Source organism: Apostichopus japonicus, chromosome 9 (assembly GCF_037975245.1).
Source record: "Apostichopus japonicus isolate 1M-3 chromosome 9, ASM3797524v1, whole genome shotgun sequence".
Lineage (NCBI taxonomy): Eukaryota > Metazoa > Echinodermata > Holothuroidea > Aspidochirotida > Stichopodidae > Apostichopus > Apostichopus japonicus.
In genome coordinates, this window is record NC_092569.1 from 12046039 (window position 1) to 12064447 (window position 18409).

At 36.9% G+C, this 18409-nt stretch overlaps 2 protein-coding genes across 7 annotated transcripts in view; one reads left to right on the plus strand and one right to left on the minus strand.

Annotated features, from left to right (window-relative positions):
- Positions 1 to 8326, plus strand: part of LOC139972901 (uncharacterized) — a 95967-nt gene extending 87641 nt beyond the window's left edge. For 3 of the 4 annotated variants that reach the window (XM_071979209.1, XM_071979212.1, XM_071979211.1), the window contains exon 15: positions 471 to 8326. In XM_071979209.1, coding sequence (XP_071835310.1) covers positions 471 to 667 — 197 coding nt within the window. In that variant the 3' untranslated portion in view covers positions 668 to 8326. The remainder of the gene's footprint in view (positions 1 to 470) is intronic. The other variant, XM_071979210.1, reaches the window with a different exon arrangement.
- Positions 8327 to 9492: 1166 nt separating this feature from the next.
- On the minus strand, positions 9493 to 18366 carry LOC139973475 (mitochondrial fission regulator 1-like). Of its 3 annotated transcripts, none has more exons than XM_071980178.1 (9): positions 18229 to 18366; positions 16993 to 17142; positions 16485 to 16568; positions 15625 to 15785; positions 14608 to 14858; positions 13609 to 13748; positions 12838 to 12956; positions 11951 to 12143; positions 9493 to 11046 (listed from the first exon to the last, which is right to left on the minus strand). In XM_071980178.1, the coding sequence occupies exons 2-9, from the start codon at positions 17053 to 17055 to the stop codon at positions 10963 to 10965; spliced, it is 1095 nt and encodes a 364-aa protein (XP_071836279.1). In that variant the 5' UTR covers positions 17056 to 17142; positions 18229 to 18366; the 3' UTR covers positions 9493 to 10962. The 3 variants fall into 3 exon arrangements, with proteins under 3 accessions (XP_071836279.1, XP_071836280.1, XP_071836277.1); XM_071980179.1 differs by having other exon boundaries at positions 18149 to 18346; XM_071980176.1 differs by having other exon boundaries at positions 18135 to 18346.
- Between the last annotated feature and the right edge of the window lie 43 nt (positions 18367 to 18409).

Genomic DNA, 18409 nt, shown 5'->3' on the forward strand with positions numbered 1-18409 from the left:
GGATGAACAATGTACTTAGGCACTGTTAAAAGTAGAATGCTGAGGGTGGAGGGTGGGGGGGCTTAAGCATCCTGCAGCTAAGCTGCAGAGGATGTACTCTTTTGTGCTATACAGTTTCATACCATAGGTACTACTGATCTGTGGAGATTATCTCTATTGCTTAACATTGATTCAACCTCGCTGTAGCTTTCTTATTGGACACAGTGCCAGGTTAAACAATCAAATATAATCATTATTTGGAAAAAAGCTGAGAATTTAGAGTCAAGCTATTACAGATAACCAGTGAGACTGAAACCTAGTTTGTTTGTTTTCTTAATTTTATCGGTCTTGTCTATTCATATATCAATATATTTATTCCTTATAATTTGTTTCTATGTTGTTTATTATTATTTATCTTCCTGTTGTTGTTGTGCTTATTACTTTTTTCTCTCCTTTTTCTTTTCTTTTTGTGGTTTGCTCAACTTATCTAGCAGGAGGCCTGTCCCCTAGGATGCCCACTAAGAACTATTCCCAGGGTTCGGCTCCAACGAGCCCCCCTACTCACCTGTATTCAGTACCCCCCGCTCTCAGTCCCCTCATGAACGATTTCACCTCCAGCCAAATGGCGTCCATAGCCAAGAGGAAACAGCAACGAGAGGACACACGGAGGTCAATGGAGGACAGGTGAAACAGCCAGAAATGTTAAAAACTCGAATAATGGGGTCGAAAAAGTGTCGAGATGTATGCGGATGCGAAAGTGTTTGACGCTCTTACCAGATTGAAGACGAGTGGAGCAGACGACAAACCATCAGTTTGAATAGAAGACCAAAAAAATGTCTAATCTGTCGCTTGCGTACCTGCCAATTCTCGTGGTCTTGACCTCAAGACTGATGGTCTTATGTGGCGTCTCATTGTCTCAACCTTGTGACTCACAATTCAATGTGGGGTCTCACGGTCTTAACTGGTTACTCACGGTTTAATTGGGGTCTCAAGGTCTTAACCTGGTGACTCACGGTTTTATGTGGCGTCGCAGGATGGGATCTCCTGCTGGTGGAACAAGTCTTATTTGACTGTAGAACATTTTGTAAAATCTTCAGGTTCGGTGCACCGATCTGCCGTTTTTTTTTGTGTGGAGTTCTTCATGTTTAGAAATTGGAGGAGGGGGGGGTGGGGCAGTTTAGGGACAGTGCTTGGCAGGTCTGAACTGGAACTCTATTCCTTTCACCATCCATGGTAAAGGGGTTGTAATGTCTTTATAATTTGATGGAAATTTGTTTTGATTTTGATCATTCCTCTGCCCTGTTTTCAGTTTAATGGTTCTCCATGCAAAGAGGAAGTGAAAAAACTAGAAGTCATTGAGAATTAAGGAGTCAATACTGTGAATTCAATTTTTGCAAGTATTATTTGCACTGATGAAGCTCTACAGACTTTCATTTCACCAGATTAATTTGAATCCAAACTTATCACGAATTTTACAATTTTAGTCATGGGACAGCTCGAAAGAATTGGTAGAAAAGTCATCAATCACAGACCCTCGAGGGCCTTTGGCATTATGTCTGCCAAAATAATGCAAGTTGCCCTTCTGAGGATGAAAATTATCTTTAACATTCTATGACGATAATTTCATTAAAAATTTGGTGATTTTGTGGTGAAAGAAATGATTTTTTTTGGTCCCAGAAGAAAAATTTTTTTCTTGACTCATTCTGAATAAGTTACATGATTTGAAGATCAAAACATGATTCTACCTTGAGTGGATTACCAAGTGGAATCGATGTGTTTTCTTACGCTGAATAAAAATTTAACAAAGAAAACATATGTTTGGAACCTTCCATGCAGAGGTACTGACCAACAATCCCCTCACCTCCATTGCCTTCTGATAAAGGAATGCTTACCTACCTGAAATTGATTTTAGGAAAGATTTTTTTTGGGGGGCAATTTCTTAAAAAGGATTTTGCCATATTAAATATTTTCCGTAGTATATATTATATTGTTGGCTCTGCTATTTTTTAAGATATTTAAGACCTGTCTCTCTCTTCAATTGCAGTTTTGAAATAAGTCGCTTTGTGCCTTGTGTTTATTGGTTTTATAGCACTGTTGGGGTTGCGGTGCTTGCATTGTTCAATGACAGTGTCATCATGGTGTTTTCTTGGTGTAACATTCTGTAGGTTATTGGATGGTTTACTGTATCATCTTGGTGTTTGTGTGGTGTCGTAACAGTGCATTCTGATGTGACAGTGGGTGCCCTTGTGGTGTTACACCACAGATTAGAATCTTTGCTGTCTGAGATGACTGTGCCTTTTTATCGTGGTGCAAAGTCATACTAGTCTGATTGTGTGTAGGTGCTGCGATATGACTGTGTGTCACCCAGATGGGTGTGACAGCCCTGTCGGTGTTTGGTGGACGATGTCAGGTGAAGGCCATGTCTGTATTTACTGAATACTTCGTTTGAGGGTGCTGCTTGACTATGTGTTTTTGGTGTATTTCTGGTGCCATGCAGCACCTCTGTGTGTGTGTATTGCTTTGTATTAAAGGTGACTGGGTCACCTCATTTTGATATGTGTCTCATTCTCTTTATAATTATTTATCATTAAGTAGGATACTTAACTGCTGCTGTTGTTGTGTGCTTCAGGTCAAACTTTTTCTAACGTTATTGTCGTGCTTGAGTGTGTGCGTTTGTTTTGCTATCTGACTGAGGACTTGAACAAAAGAATTCCAGGTCCTCGGTTGTGTTTTCTAAAGAATCACCACGTCCTCGGAAGAATTCTATTGTATGGGGTATTACAATTGAAAATACAATGGGGTCCTCGGTCTGAATGTAATGCAAATATGTGTGTGTCTGTCCGTGGTTTTATAGTAATTTTATCCCGTTGTTAGCATGGCAGGACATGAAACAGGAAATTCTGTGTCCAAAAATGTGAAGTTTTGAAAGAAACGGATACATCACATATTTTTTTTCTTATTTTCTAAACTCTGCCTGAATTTGTGAAATGTTTTTCCCTCAAGAAATCCGGATGGTCTCTTCTCATAATTATTTATGAATTGCACAAATGTTGTAGATTCGTTAGTTATTCAAATAGCTAACGAAATAAGAACTGGCGTGAAAACGATTATACTTCTTTACGAAGACATTTTAAGGTATTTTACCTTTCTACCGCTCCATCATAGGCACTCACTATAATATGACGTAGTGTTGTTAACCTGTTATTTTTTTTAACTCTCGTTTGTTTTTAGCATCAGTCTTAATTAGTAGTAAATATTAATGAAGTTTAAATTTTATGAGTATGTGAGGATTTGATGGAATAATCTTAAGCAATCGGTCAGCAAGCACAAATCTTATGTTCGGGGATATTTGTACAATTTTTTACATTTTTTTTTTAGATGGCATCAAAGAGCTGCGAAAGTAGTCTGAGTTGGTTAAAGCACCATGTCAGTTAGAAAAGATGCAGCAGCTGCAGGATTCCCTGCAGCAAGGCTGAATCAATATCAAACGACAGAGAGTACCTCTGTAGATCAGCGGTGCTGCCTGTTGTGTGACACGGCAGTGCCTATTGTGTGACACGGCAGAGCATAGCAGACTACATCCTCTTCAGCCTGGCTGCAGGATGCTGCAGCTTTATCCACATCCACAGTACCTAAAGAATCACTTTGTCTCAATTCATTAGAGACAGAAGAATTCTGGTTTGTACTATATTCTCAGCAAACTGTCAATTGTCAAAATTTGGAGGTGCCAAATGTTATCCTCATAGTGGTACACTGGCTTCTTCACCACTTTTACTTTGGTTAGGTAGGTAGCCTAACATGCAATCTGCATAGGAGATTGGTAACTAAGCTTAGACATAATAGAAACCATTTGCTTCATTATTTATGCTACAGAAATGCATAATAATTAGACCATGTAAATCTTTCTTCTCATAACTGGCCAACTATATTTGAACATTTTGACCAAGTTCTGAAAATGGAAACATTTCAAAGCATAATGTGAGGCGTCGGGGAAATCGTTTAGACTCTTGTATTTATCAATATTGCTAATTTCATACTGGTATGATTATTTATCATTGCTAATTCCAATTTTTTTCTTGTAATATATATGTTGTTGATAGTCTTCTATAGTTTTCTTTGTACTAAATTTATATGTGTGTCTGTGTATCAGGAACTGTTGTGTTAGTAATTCTGTGTTTGGTTAGTACTAGAATGCTTATTCCTTCCTTCCAGTTTAGTGCCAATATATTCAAAACAAACGTTTACTCTTCTCAGTGGTGTATCTTCCATCCTGCATGATAATTTAAGATCTCATATTTTTTCTCTGTTTTAATTCTTCTTTCTTCTTTATCATCTTACAAAATTGATTTGAATAAATTACCTCCGTAGACGTCAGTCAATATGTTACGACTGTTCCACAACAGTGTGTTAGTACTCAGTGGGCGATGTGTTTGGGCGTGAGCCGGAGGAGGTGTTTGAACAATATTTACAAAAGTAAAATTAAAAAATGTCGTAAAAACCTCAGTCGATATTAACTTATTAGATACTAACCTTGTTTTTTTTTTTTTTTGACATTATGATATGATTGAAGTATTCTATACTTTTAATGCAATCAACCATCAAATCACATTTGATGGTGATCAAATTTCTTATCAGATTTTGTACAGATTTAATACTACATTTTACCATGTTCATGTTGCACAAACCTAAAGGTTAATTGACGGGACAACATTAAAGGTAGGAGGTCATCCATCGTGCAGCCCTTTCAGGAGTTGTTCTCGAAAGATGCGATCGAGACCAAATATACTGCGTCGATTCTTATTGTTGTTAACGAATGTCAATGCAGGAATATCCCGACAAGTAGTACCAGAAGCTGATTTACATTCAATGATAGTCAAAATCCTCATGGTCTTATCCAGCTAACGGGTATAACCGCGATCACTGGTCGCAGAGAGAGTTTAAGTAGTCCACCTACCAACCGTCGTTTCAAAGTCAGATTGTAGTCCATCGGGTTAAAGACAATCCTCGAGGCCTCTCTTTCTAACCTCACTTGAACATAAATTTATAAGAATTCTAGCTTGTTCTGCAAACTTAGTCTCTGTGACATCTTTACATCGCTAATATCGAACACATGCAACAGATACATCCACGATGGTTGTATATTTTTTGGTGGGGCTATTCATCATTTGATATAACGAAAACTCTGTTATTAAAAAGCCTGTTGTTGAGCTACACACTTGTTTTCTCTGGATTTTGGTATCAAACGTTTATCTACGAGTGTTTACCAAAGTTACTTTAAGAAATTGCCGAGTTAACATCGTTGTTACCATTGTGGACGTCTACTCTTAGTGTCCACACATCGGCTGTATAAACATTGTTCAAATCCACTCTTCTTTAATACTCTGTAGCATGTGTGAAGCAAAGCTGTATACGGTTGCATACACATCAGTGAAAGAGGTACACTGTCGCAAGTGTTGGTCCTATAAATTTTACCAATAGTGAGCTATGCTGTTTCTACCACGGATGACTTCTTACCTTTAAATTATCAATTAAAATCAAGATCTTGACCACTTAACACTTTTCTGTCTTCTAAGGGTCGTACTTGTCAGCCGCTACTTTTTTTTAAAAACTTGAAATATGCTGGAGAGAATATATCTTCCAATGTAAATTATATAATGCTAATTGTTGTATTATCGGAATAGACATGTACTTGTGATGGCTTTTGTTTTTTTATTGGGGGGGGAGGTTGGGGGGGGTTGGGGGTAATATTAGTTATTTTATGCTTCTCATCATTCTTTTACTTATTTTTACTCATAGTCAGGGCTATGATTCGTTTCTTGTACTATACTTGGTTATATTTGACAATCTGTGAAGTGCTATTTTTATATTGCTAGGATATTATGATATTATTGATGTGGACTACTCTACGTGTGATGAATTTGTTAGGTTGACTATGGACAGGATATTGGTGATGGTGGGGAGAGGGTTGGGGTGAGGGGAGGGGGGTTGGCTGGTGGAGGTGAGATTTGGCAGATGGACATATTACACTAAAGTGTTGGAAAGTTGGAAACTTCCTCTTAGTACCCATTTATTGTGTGTATGTGTTTGGAGGTGAGTGAGTGTGGGTTGGTGGGGCGTTGGGGTGGAAGATTAAACAATATGTGGTTTATTTAGAACCACCATCAGCAGTGAAATCAAATAAGGGATTTGTCCCACTTTCTGCTGAGTGCTGTATTCTGGGCGGTGATCGATAACATGTGTATGACGAGTGACCTACAACCAAGTTTGATGGTTATGTTAGGCTCTGTATTACCAAAACTATATATATACTTCTCTTTTGACCAAGATAAAAGGATTGGTGTCTGAAGCATGAGTGGAGCATATCCGAGCTTCCAACTGATATATTTGTTTGCCATATTTGATCACAAATGTCTGTGAGCAGATAACCTGGCCACACTCTCCCATTGTTTCAGATATTTGAAGTAAACTAGAGGGGCAAAATAGAAGATGTTTATATTATAAGTGGTGTAGGGATTTTCTTGAAATATTAGAAATCAATCAGAGAAGGGGAGAGTTGGTCGAATGAATTATTATTTTGAGATTAACACAAAGAATGCTTCCTTTAATGTATTTATCAAATAAGAAGTGACCAAAATTATTTCCTTAGGGCCAAAACATTTGACCGATATGTTATTGTCATAATGTAGATTATCTCTGCTCGCTGAGATCTCCACTTTGATCTGATTTAACTCTCCGGTGGTCAGGTTTTGTGGAGCGAAACACTAGCTTAAATGTGTTACGATACCTTTATCTAACACCCAGCCCACCAGCCGTCCATTTTTTGGAGTAGAATTCAATTCCCTAGTCTAAAGGAATATGTTATGATTTTAGGTACTTGTCTTCACTTTAATAAGTGGAGTATATTTCCAACAAATATTTATGGTATCTTTAATTACTTTGAAAGACTTTAAAATGTGACTTTTTGCGTCAGTTTTCAGTCTGTCAGGAGTTCATTCCCTTTTGCAGGTCATCAGTACTCACCCCTAAAAATATGTTGAAATGTCGAGGAGTGGTCGCTATTGTTCAAAAGACAAAAGGTATTGTACTACTAGACACAAAGCATTTCATGTCTTCGATGTAGTAATTAAATCTTCTAGCTAAACTCTCCTCATTGCCTGGGAATACATTTGTAAGTTCTGAACCTTACGAAAAACCATTTGGAAAACGTACAACTTTTTCAAGTTTGGAGGCAAAGAATTGATTACCATTAATGTGATAGTGACACCAGTCATAATATTAATTTCACTTCTCCTAGGAAGGCAGATTTAATGGAAGTGAATTATCAAGGTAGTTTACACTAGCATCTAATTTTGGTACAGTTATATTTTCAGTTCATTGGTGAGTTGTGTAATATTTGTAATACCTATGGTCTAGCATGGGACGAGAATTAGCAACTAACCTGTTTTGTGAGCCTTTACTTCTAAGGGTTAGTTTCATGCCCCCCCCATCCACCCCCAGAGTAGCTTGTCATGTTGACAGGAGAACATTTTCATGAGATTCAAATTCTCCAAGATATTTTCCAAACCATTGTTGAAGGAGGGTCAATGTAACAAACTGAAATGTCCTTTGAGGGAACACTTTGCTAAGGATTATTGCAAATTAAGTTGAAATACTTAATCATGGGGGACCATCTTTGAACTTCATAGCATATCTGAGGGAGGGCAATACCTGACAGAGCCCTTGAAACATTGACTGTAACTGCCTCAAATTTAACCCGTTAATTGCTCCCCCCCCCCCCATCCATCCTCAATACAATAGTATTAAGTTACCAAGTTTTCAACCCCTTCTAGCAAATTAAGGGGGAATACTAATTCCATTTTAAGTAGAACAAAGGCATCGATCCCTTTCTGCGTATGTAATCTGTTGGATAACACACAATATAGCATATTTGAGCAAAAAAACACTTCTAGCAGATCTTTTACAAGCTAAAAATGAATTTTGGTTTATTTTTGTGTGTGTGTTTCTTTTGCCATATCACTTTTAGGACTTTGTGTAAAAGAGTACTCCAATCCATCTTATGAGTGAGTGAGTGATCATTCACTATGAATGATAAACGTTTGCTGGAAAAATGTGGAATATTAGTATTATTATTATTACGACTATTATTATTATTATTATTAAATTACTTGTCTTGGATTTTATTACATTTTTCCCGAAGCAAAGTGTGGATGGGTATATGACATTTTTTCGTCTTTTTGTATTATGTACATATAATGTACAGTCAATTGAAACCACATTCCACTACTTTGCTGTGTTGTACATAACAAAAACAAAAAACTTGTATATACATGTATAGCTGATATTTGTACTACTTTGTCAGTGTGTAGAGTTATTTACTGTCTATTTAATTTCCAACTGGGAATCAACCTTTTGATTTTTTCTTCTTTCTAGTTTTTGGCATATTTAATGTAGCTGTTTTTTTTTAATATGATAGACCAACCAAAAAATTTAAAAACACCAGTCTTTATAATATTTTTTTTTTTTTTCTCTATCTCTCTGTCAAAGTACCTACAAGGTGTTTGCCATCTGTAAATGTTGAATACATTGGTCTCAACATGATCAAAACATAAACATGTTTCTTTTTCTTTAGTCATTGAGTAATACCCCCTCCATACCCCTCCCCCCCCCAACCTCTCCTTGTCCCGTCTTCTACTTTGAAGACTCGCCCCAAACCGGGTGCTGCACTCTGGAAAAATTAACTTTCTGTTGCTTGCAAATGACGTTTTCTTCTTGTCGCTACAAAATGCAGACATGAAACGTGATTCCTTGTTATCTTTTATCTAGACCTGAGATGTCCACGCTGCTATGTACACTGTGTTGTGGGTATTGACCGTAGCTGTATGTATTGACTGTACACTAGTGTCTAATTACCGACGGTAGCAAGCTGTTTGTGTATTTTCTGGGATCGATGGTGGTGTCTAACACTCCTGTTACACCTCATTCGAAACTAGGTCAGATTACCGGCATGACACGTTTCTTTGTGCGGGAGTCTTCACACCCTTTAAGCTGTTTTGAGCCTTTCAGAACTCCTCAATGTGCGATAAACTAGGGAGGTAAACTTTTTTGAAAAGTAAACGTGAAATTTCAAAATCTTTGGCTGCAGGGAAATTTGTACCATTGTATTAGCAAAATTATGAGCATAATGGTGAAAACGAATCTTAGAAATATGTCACTACTCTAGTGATTTGTTTTGTTTACACGATGTGGTGTTACCTAAATGCTAAGCATTTATATGCAGCTGCGGTGAGGTCACCTGAATTATACTAATTTGACCAACGTCACCAAATGCATAAACTCAAAGGTGAGATTGTTGTCGATTCAAATCACTCTTCCCGTTAAGGAAAATCTTTGTTGCAGTTAATGGAGAATCGGCATCATTTTCAAGTTTATTTTCTGGAGCTTTGAAACTAACTTGTGACAGGTTCGCTGTTGAGGTAGGCATCGAAGACAAAAGAAATAAGAAAACGATGCTGATTAATTCTTCAATCAGTTTTTATCTCAATTTTATTCCGTCATTCATGGAATTGATAGACACATGTATCTGTTTTGACAATATATAATAAACAATATGACCCTTGACCTTATGATCATGTGATGTCATCTAAACAATCCTTGTATATTGTAGAGCAATCTTAATCAGTCACAGAATTTTCCAAACTACCACAAATGTATTTACGGATTTTGAAACTTTCCAACGGAGAAAGATTTAAGTTTTCTATTTAACATTAAAGTCCATATTCCAAGCTAGCATTCTGAGGGAATGGTGGGGGTGGGGAAGGGGGTGTGGGGGTTCTGGGTCATAGCTCGGTTCTCAAGGAACATCCTGAGTGATGGGCGTTAAACTTTATATGACCATTATTCTAGAGTATAATTGAAAAGCAAATTGTGATGTCCACTCATTATGAAGGGATTTCTTTTTAAAAATATTGAATAAAATTAAACCAATGGGGTCATGTGATATCTTTGAAAGAGAGGAACCCACAACCATGTATCCTTCAAATTTGAGAATGTCACACCACCACTGAAAAAGCACACACAAAAATACAACTAAGACAAAAGAACCAAATACATAAAGTTGACAATTAATGGACTTGGAATGAAACTCTCCAATTTTTACGAGTTCCCATTAACATCAGATGTCATGGTTGGTAGTTCTATATGGGGTTTTTCCCTTTACCCCCAGGGCACAATTTATCTGTTACCACAATCATAACAAAATGCAACACAAAACCAGTCAAGTTGCTGCACAAACTGTAGTGAATGCAAAGATGTATAGATGCTTGTACATACATATACTCAAACAAAGTATTTTATAAGGACCAAAATTCATACTCCGCCAAAATCTGGCACCTTGAGCGCTCTTTTTCTGGATGGATACGTGCGCATTAATAATCCTTGTTATTATTTTTGTTATTGAGGAAGATATGAACATTAAATTATTACCCGACTCGAGATAAAAAGAAAAGAAAGAACCACTTGCATAGCAATATGTTACCTAAAGCCAAAGATAAAACTCAATAATTATTTCCAGTTGAAGATAACGTAGTAGTAAAAAAACAATAACAAAAAAAGCACGATAGAATTTAAAGAAATGTATCTTTCGACTTCTTACAGTTTTCTAAAATGGGGTAAAATGCCATAAAATTTATCCTTGTTTAAGGCAGTAGCCATTCCTGTACTGAATAACCATACTATATCATTAATATTTTTTCACAAAAGTTGGTTAGCTTTTTATAAGAAATTTGATCATAAAGCTAAGAAAATACATAGATCCATTTTGAAAAGAGTTTTAAAATTTCAATGTTACATTCCATTTCGCAAAATATTCCATTCCAAATGAAGTTTAGCTCTCTTTACAACTTTGTGGAAGAACTCCATTGATATTCAGAAGTGGAAGCAAGCAGATCATAGAGGGCGGTGACTTCTACCCGCGACGCTGTATTTTCAGACATTGATTACAGCGAGTGGAGTTTTCTTTGGCGTTGAAAGACGTTTCTTCTTGGTTGGTTTCAGGAGGTGAGGTCCAAACTGAGATGAAAATAAAAAACTCCCTGATAATGTTTTGTTTCTTGTAGATTATGGGAGAAGTAAGGGTCTAAGAGCAGGGGAGGGATACAGGGAGGGTGGGGGGGGGTATTTATCTCAGAGTAATTTGCTGCAAAAAGAAATTTCAGAGTAGTTACCTCTTTCAAATGTATCTTTGTGCTTGAAAATTCCTTACAAGGAAACAAGATTGAACTGAAAATTCTGCAGCTTCTGGGATCTCTACCCCTGAACTCCCGCCAGGGCCCCAGCCCTGGTAACTCCCATCTTATAACAATGTCACCCCTTCCTCCAATCAGAAGTATACCATGTTTCTGACAAAGGTGCAGACTGGAATTTGACACAAGTTTCTACGGTTAAATTCTTAAAACTTAGAAAGTTAAAACTAAATTGGATGGTTTAATATTCTGCTAATTTGTTTACTAAACCAATGATCTAACCAGTTGAGCATACAGGTGGTCAACGTTTGATCAACACAAGCACAAAGTTTGGAAACCTTTAAAATTTCAAGTTACAAAACAACATAAATACAGATTACAAAGTGCTTGAAACAGACACTGCAAAGTTTGAAAACATATTTCTGAAAGAAAATTTCATTTAACAATTTAGGGTTTTACAAGTTACCTTGACATTTCACAAAGATATCTGGTACCCTAATGCAGGAAACTAACATTGTGAAAGAATCTTGAGACTTGTGCCCATGATGTTTCTGTGGCTGTCGACCCTGACGTTGAAAAATTACGAATTTTATTTACATAGTTACCACTCCCCCCCCCCCCCAAAAAAACCCAACAACTTCTCATTATTATTTTGATGTCAATTGTATCTTTCATCATCACTGGTCCTTCTTCACATTGAGATAATGTTAATGTTCGAAGATAAAACTTACGGACAGAGGGCTCTCTTTTAATGGCGACCTCCCTCTTTTAGGTGAAGGAGTCATACTGAAGAGGTTTTCCTTGTCTGGACTGCTGCATTTCACTTTGGCAAACTTCTGTTTAAGAGCTCTGGCAATGATTGCAGCAGGATCTGTGTGTTCTGTTATCTTTGGTGTTTGGCGGACCGGAGTACCTCCTGGAGATCTAGAGAGAGCGAGAGAGAGATGAAAAAAGCACTGTTCATGTTTGTTGCCTTTTCATGTTTGTTGCCTTTTCGTGTTTGTTGCCTGAATTTGCCAATCTTTTGACATTTTTTTACATTGATTGAATTATATCTGACAAACCCCTGATAAGTGGGTTTCAATAAGTTTGGTGAAAGAAACTTCAACTATCTATTATTTCTGCATTGACGAAGCTTCATATTAAGTTGACATTTGCACAATCTAGAGATATCATAAGGAGTGGTTTATAAAGCAAATTAGGTATCTGGAAATGTCCTTTTTTTTAATATCCCACCAAAACTGAACAGATATGACAATGAAAATATACTTTATAACGTTAAATTTGTAGGATGTAATAAACTTCCCGATATTGGACGAAACGGTTCTATACTGGCTATCTTAAAGAGGAATAAAACAAAGTGGTTGTGAATGCACAGAGCTCTACCATAGATTTGGGATATCCAGATATGTGTGAATATCCTATGCCTTTCTCAGAGTATCAAAACCTTACAACCAAATTGCAAAATGATGCTGTAGAGTCCAATTACTGTTATTCAGTGAGTCAAATAGTTGAAAATAAAATTTTCAGACAGGACACTGAGTCAATATCAATTTATGCATTTTCCATATTTTTCACTTCCAAATTATGACTGTGAAGTTTTCAAAATGAAACATACCTTGCTATCTTTTTTAGCTTGACTGTACCAAGTCCCTTGAGAACCTCTGTCATATCCACAGGACCACTCCTACCAGGATCTGTTAATGCCGGAACCTTACGGCCATTCTTCATCTTATTCTGCAACGGAAGAGAAGAAAACAACTACAGAAACAGGGATGTAGTTATTTATACCAGGCCTCCCTGTCTAGTTCAATTATATATATATCTTCTTGGTTCAATTCCTCACTTCCAATAACTTCAGGTGGAGGGGGGGGGGGAGGTTTCCCTTATGCTTTTGAACTTTTCACAGCTTGGTATCATCACATGTAGAACAATAAAGATGTTCGTGGCAAGTTGGCATTTGAGGTCAAGAAATATAACATATATATAACCTATATCATCATTCCATTTCAAACTGCTGCACCATGACATCTATCTATAAAGCATTATAATATTCCCACTCTTTGGCAAAGAAGTATCTTCAAAGAAAGCCACTTTTAATGTATACCATTCCTCTGGTTGGGAGTTGCATGTGTGGGGGGGGAGGGGGGTGGGCACCAGGCATCTTACATACTCAATCACATTTTGTAGTGTGGGGGCATCTTACAAACTCAATAACATGTTATAGAACCTCCAAACACTACAATATACTCATCTCTGGGTGCAGCTCTACAGTACTTGACCGTACTTACAAACGTTTAGTGAATTAACATGTAGTGCATGACTCTGTAATTGACCCAAATAATTCCACAAAAGATGTTTACAATGTAACGGTTGTTAATTTACTTACCTCTCTGATAATTTCACTAACACTTTTCATCTTTTTGGATACTGTAGTTGGTGGTGGTGGTGGTGGGGGAGGAGGAGGGGGTGCCGGTGAACCAAGAGGGGTAGAACTACACAGGGCTTGAAGTGGTAATAACTGGTGTACTATAAAATGGAAATAAAAATTACAATAATTTTGTTAAAGGAAATGGATTTCTCAAAGCACCCCAAGGAGATGCAGTTAGCTTTCAAACAAGACGTTTTGTAAAGTTACAAGATCAAATTCAAACAAAGATAATTTTAATTTTGAATTGAAGGCTAACAATTGTAAAACTAAACTATGCAATGACAATGAATGCTCTGTCATTGGTGATGCCTTCATGAGCCTATCATTCATGCAAGAGCCCGTCAACAACCAGCGTATAGTACCTTGCAGACGATATTAAACCAGGATATCATACTCCAGTTGAATTTGATACAGACCAAAACGCAAACAGTTAAGGGTTGACAAAAGAATTAATTTTTATTATTTTGGGGATATTTTTTGTTATTCATTGTCAAATATCATATACAGACCAGTTTTGACACTAAGTTGTACAAGTACAACACACAGATCTGATATCCATCCTTCTGCATTCATCGTATTACATACTTGCATAATCGTGAAATCAGAAATAGGGAGTTCAATTTTACAGCATAGGTGTGAAACTAACAACCTGGGGGCACAGAAGTCCCTTTAGCTAAATTTGCATAGATTCAGGATACTTTGCATACTTTGTAAAAAAGGTTGGGACAGCATTACTGACTGACAAGCATTTGTTCCTTTTTCTTTTCTGATTTGTTATTTATTTTTATGATTTATTTTTTGTCCAGGTTTAGACTGGATGGAGCGCTTAAAATAGCCTAGCTTACCAAGCAGAACAATTTAAGCTACAAACGAGAACCCTGATTTTAATTTTTTTTGTGCAAATGACACCAACTGAAAAAGAATGAACTATGAAAGGTATCATAAACTTAGAATTACCGGTGTTTGTGGAAGATTGTTGAGTTACAATGTTGGCGATTTGAAGCCGTAGTTTAGCTAGTTCGTCTTCCAGTGCATTTATCTTGTTGATGGCGTTAGAGTCTCGGTCCTGATCATCCGTTGACGGGATGCTCCCCAAACTCTCGTCCATCTCAACGAAGGAGGACTCCCGTCTCTCAATCTCTCTCCTCATGAAAGGCTTAACGTACATAGTCTTGCGTCTGGGTTTTCTTGGCTGTCTTGTCTCCCCCCTACAGTTTTCAGGGATTAATACATCAAATAAAAATTGAAAAAAATTGATCAAAAGTTAGCACCAATAGATGCTTTAAAGAATCTTTTAACTTTTAGCTTGTAACTGTACCAAGCCTACTGGATATTCCTCAACAAAGGTATTACTGATTAGAGAATTAAAGCCTCTGTCCTAGATATTCTCACCACATGACGGTTGATGAGCAAAGTTAGCAGACGGCTTTTATTCCTTTTTCATCATTTTTGTGCCCTAAATACTTCTTCATACTGATATTGATAAGAAGAATAGCAAAATGTTTTGACTTAGTACTTCCAATTTTTTTAAATGAAAGATGCCTAGTTGATATATGCACACCTTGCTTAAAGTGATATTAGTATGGAATGGAGTCTTAACTGGTCACAAAATCAACTCCAGAATGATTGGAGATTAATTGAGATGATTGCTTAGAGTATGTCAATGCAACCCATCAAGTCTTAGATGAGTAAAAGAAATTTCAAAAGAGGTAAAAGCTATAAAATGTTGGAATTTACTCTGTGTTTGTTCAATCCGTGGCACTTTTGGGATAATATTATCAGTAAACATTTCCCTACATTGAACATGGCCAGTGTGATCAATTGTCCAAATAAAGGATTTTGATATGAAACATACAATAACGGCATCAAAAATGTATTTGAAAAACACAATACAAGGGTATGTGCAGAAGGTCGACCGCACAGCCTCTTGAACAATCTGATCACTCGAGGCTGTAAGAGATCCAACATTGTTACCGTTGTCTAATGTCATTCTCGAAGCAGGAAACGTCCAACCAAGGAATGTCGGCTAATGTTAAAACAAAGGAAGCTGCATCCTCGTAGTCACCGGACTCGTTACTCCACAATCTACTTTCCCTTGCAGATGATTGACTGTGGTGTTGTACTTCATTGATGTACTGCATAAAACAAATCAGGGGGTAAAAGACAAATTAGTTTGAAATAAATCATTAATGTCATAGTAGATATGGTCACGCTGCAATGGACTCAAACATAACCTCACCAAAGATTGACAATCACTCAGGACCTAGCAAATTCAGGACCTAGCAGAATGGTGGTTTGATAAAATGGCTCTTTATCTTGAGTATTAACTGTCATATCTGGATTCTTGTAGGGTTTCTCAAGTTCTTCCGAGAGTTCCAGGACTGAAAAACAGAACTTAATTCAAGTTGCTTGAGGTTAGTATTACTCAGTATATGTTTGCATTACGCCAGTTCCCCTACTGCCTGCTGGAGCCGCAATTGTGTTGTCAAACAATGTTACACAAATAAATGTTTATGATAAGCAGCTCACTACAATGGTCTCAAAACAGGTGCATCTACCGTGGTAACGATCACACTTTTAATTTACAATTTCTTCTTTTTCAGTGGCCCTACTCTTTTAAGTCTGCCCGACAGGTTTTGCTGCTTGAAATTCCTAAAGTTCACTCTAAACCATTATAAAGATCATCATCTGAAACGTTAGCTCAACAACTTCCAACATCCACTTACTTTCTACTGACCAGTCAGTATTTGGCATTAAGAACATACATACAGTACCTTGCTACTGTACTGAAGATACTGTACAGTTTACTTAGTAGAATTTATACCAAAACTTACTTTAAACTGTATCCGCCTGACTGGCCCAATAGGTAAATGCTCTCCGACATATCTAATAAAGCTTCTCCTTCCATGCAGTAAATTCTGAAGATAAAAGAGGGAAAAAAAAGAAAACATTCATGAAAATACAGTATGAACACAGAAACAGCAAATACTGTACCACAGGATAACAAAGTAAAGATTTTGATAAGCTGCGTGATTGTCCAAATTTCTATGGTTATTTACAACTTGTTAGAATGCGTAGGAGAAAAAAAATGTGTTTTGAATTCAGCCATTGACAGCCTAGATAAAATGACAAAAACTAACAAACTTTATCATTACATTCATTAAACCCTTATGTCACCTAGTGAGACTGGCACAGAATTTTACACGCTATTATATTTAATTATGAGTACAAAACTACAATTTATGAAAGGTAATTGACAAATTTCAAATCCAATATTTGAAATAACATAATTTGAAAAATAATGAGTATGAGAAAAATATTTCTTTGAAACTATTGACTTACCAGATATTCCTGTGTTTTACTCAAAAACAGACGTAACAGTTCAAGCAATTCTTCCAGAGCCATTTTACAGCTCTCTCGAAAAACTCGCTATAAAACTATAAAAAACTGGAGCTTCGCTTATCCTCTAGGCACTTCTTATAATAGTAAATTCTGCAGAAAATAAGTAAAAATATGGTAGAATTATGAATTTATCATACACAGATGTAGAATGCCGATAGATGTGCAACATGTATACTGTATCAATTGGACACATAAAATCTCTCCATGGGTGCTGTAGAGTTTGTCTATATATTTTAACAAGCTGGGACAGCCCAGTATTCCAGATCTGACAAAATATTTGACCAAAACCAATTTGTTTTAAAACAATTTTAAAATGTGGATGCATGGGTACTGTAGGGAATGGTCTAAATTTTGTCTACCCAATATTTGTGCAGCAAAACCTAGATCTGTATATGTACAGGCACCAAAGCATCACCTCCAAAACCCACTACCAGTAGGAAGCTCTACTGGTCAGGGAATGCTGCTTAAACCAAGGTAAATTTCAGTCTCGCATTTAATTTATGATTGTTAGATGTAGATTTTCAAGAAAAAATGTATTCTCTCAGTTTTAAATCAGGCATGTGATACTATTCTCAGAGCAGTCTTCACAGATTCCTTCCCTTTGAATTTCAAAGGCAGTTTGTTAACATTCTAATTTCAAAACAGTTCACAGGGTAGACTAAACTGGGACCTCTTGTCAGATGCAAATCATACTTTTGTTGAGGTATAGCCTAGGGCCTATATTTCTGACATTGAATTTAAATGCAAACATCACCAAATTTGGGACAATCCATGCTTAGGCAAAGAATTTACTTTTCAAACAAGGGCGATCCTTTTGAATAATCAAATGTTAGGCATAGGGCCTACCCTGATGTACTGTACAATCATCACCCTATGCCTGGCTACATATCATATTGGTAACAACATAGTAGGCCCTGCGAGATATCACGGTAGGCTTAAATTATCACACAGAAGCGTTTACTAGTACGGTCATGTAACACACAATGTTACGCTTCCACCTCTTCCTATTGTAGCCAACCTAGTCTATGCCTAGGCTAACTTCTTGTTGGCTAACGTTTGAGTTACGGTTCAATTTCACTTGCCTCGTCTTACGCACGTTTCACGATAAAATGTAGAAATTCATCTCCCACTCAGTGATTAATATCAGACTTGTATTGTAGAAAGACAGTTTCTTACTATTCTAATTTTCTTTGCATCAGCGTGGTACCAGGCTTTACAGCATCATTTCCAATAGCTCAACGATATCCTAAGCATTTAAATTGCCGCTGTGAATAATCCAGCTAATGCATCTTCCAATCGACGTTTACGTCCCGAGACATGCTCTTTGATTTGTATACAACACATTAATAAACCAATG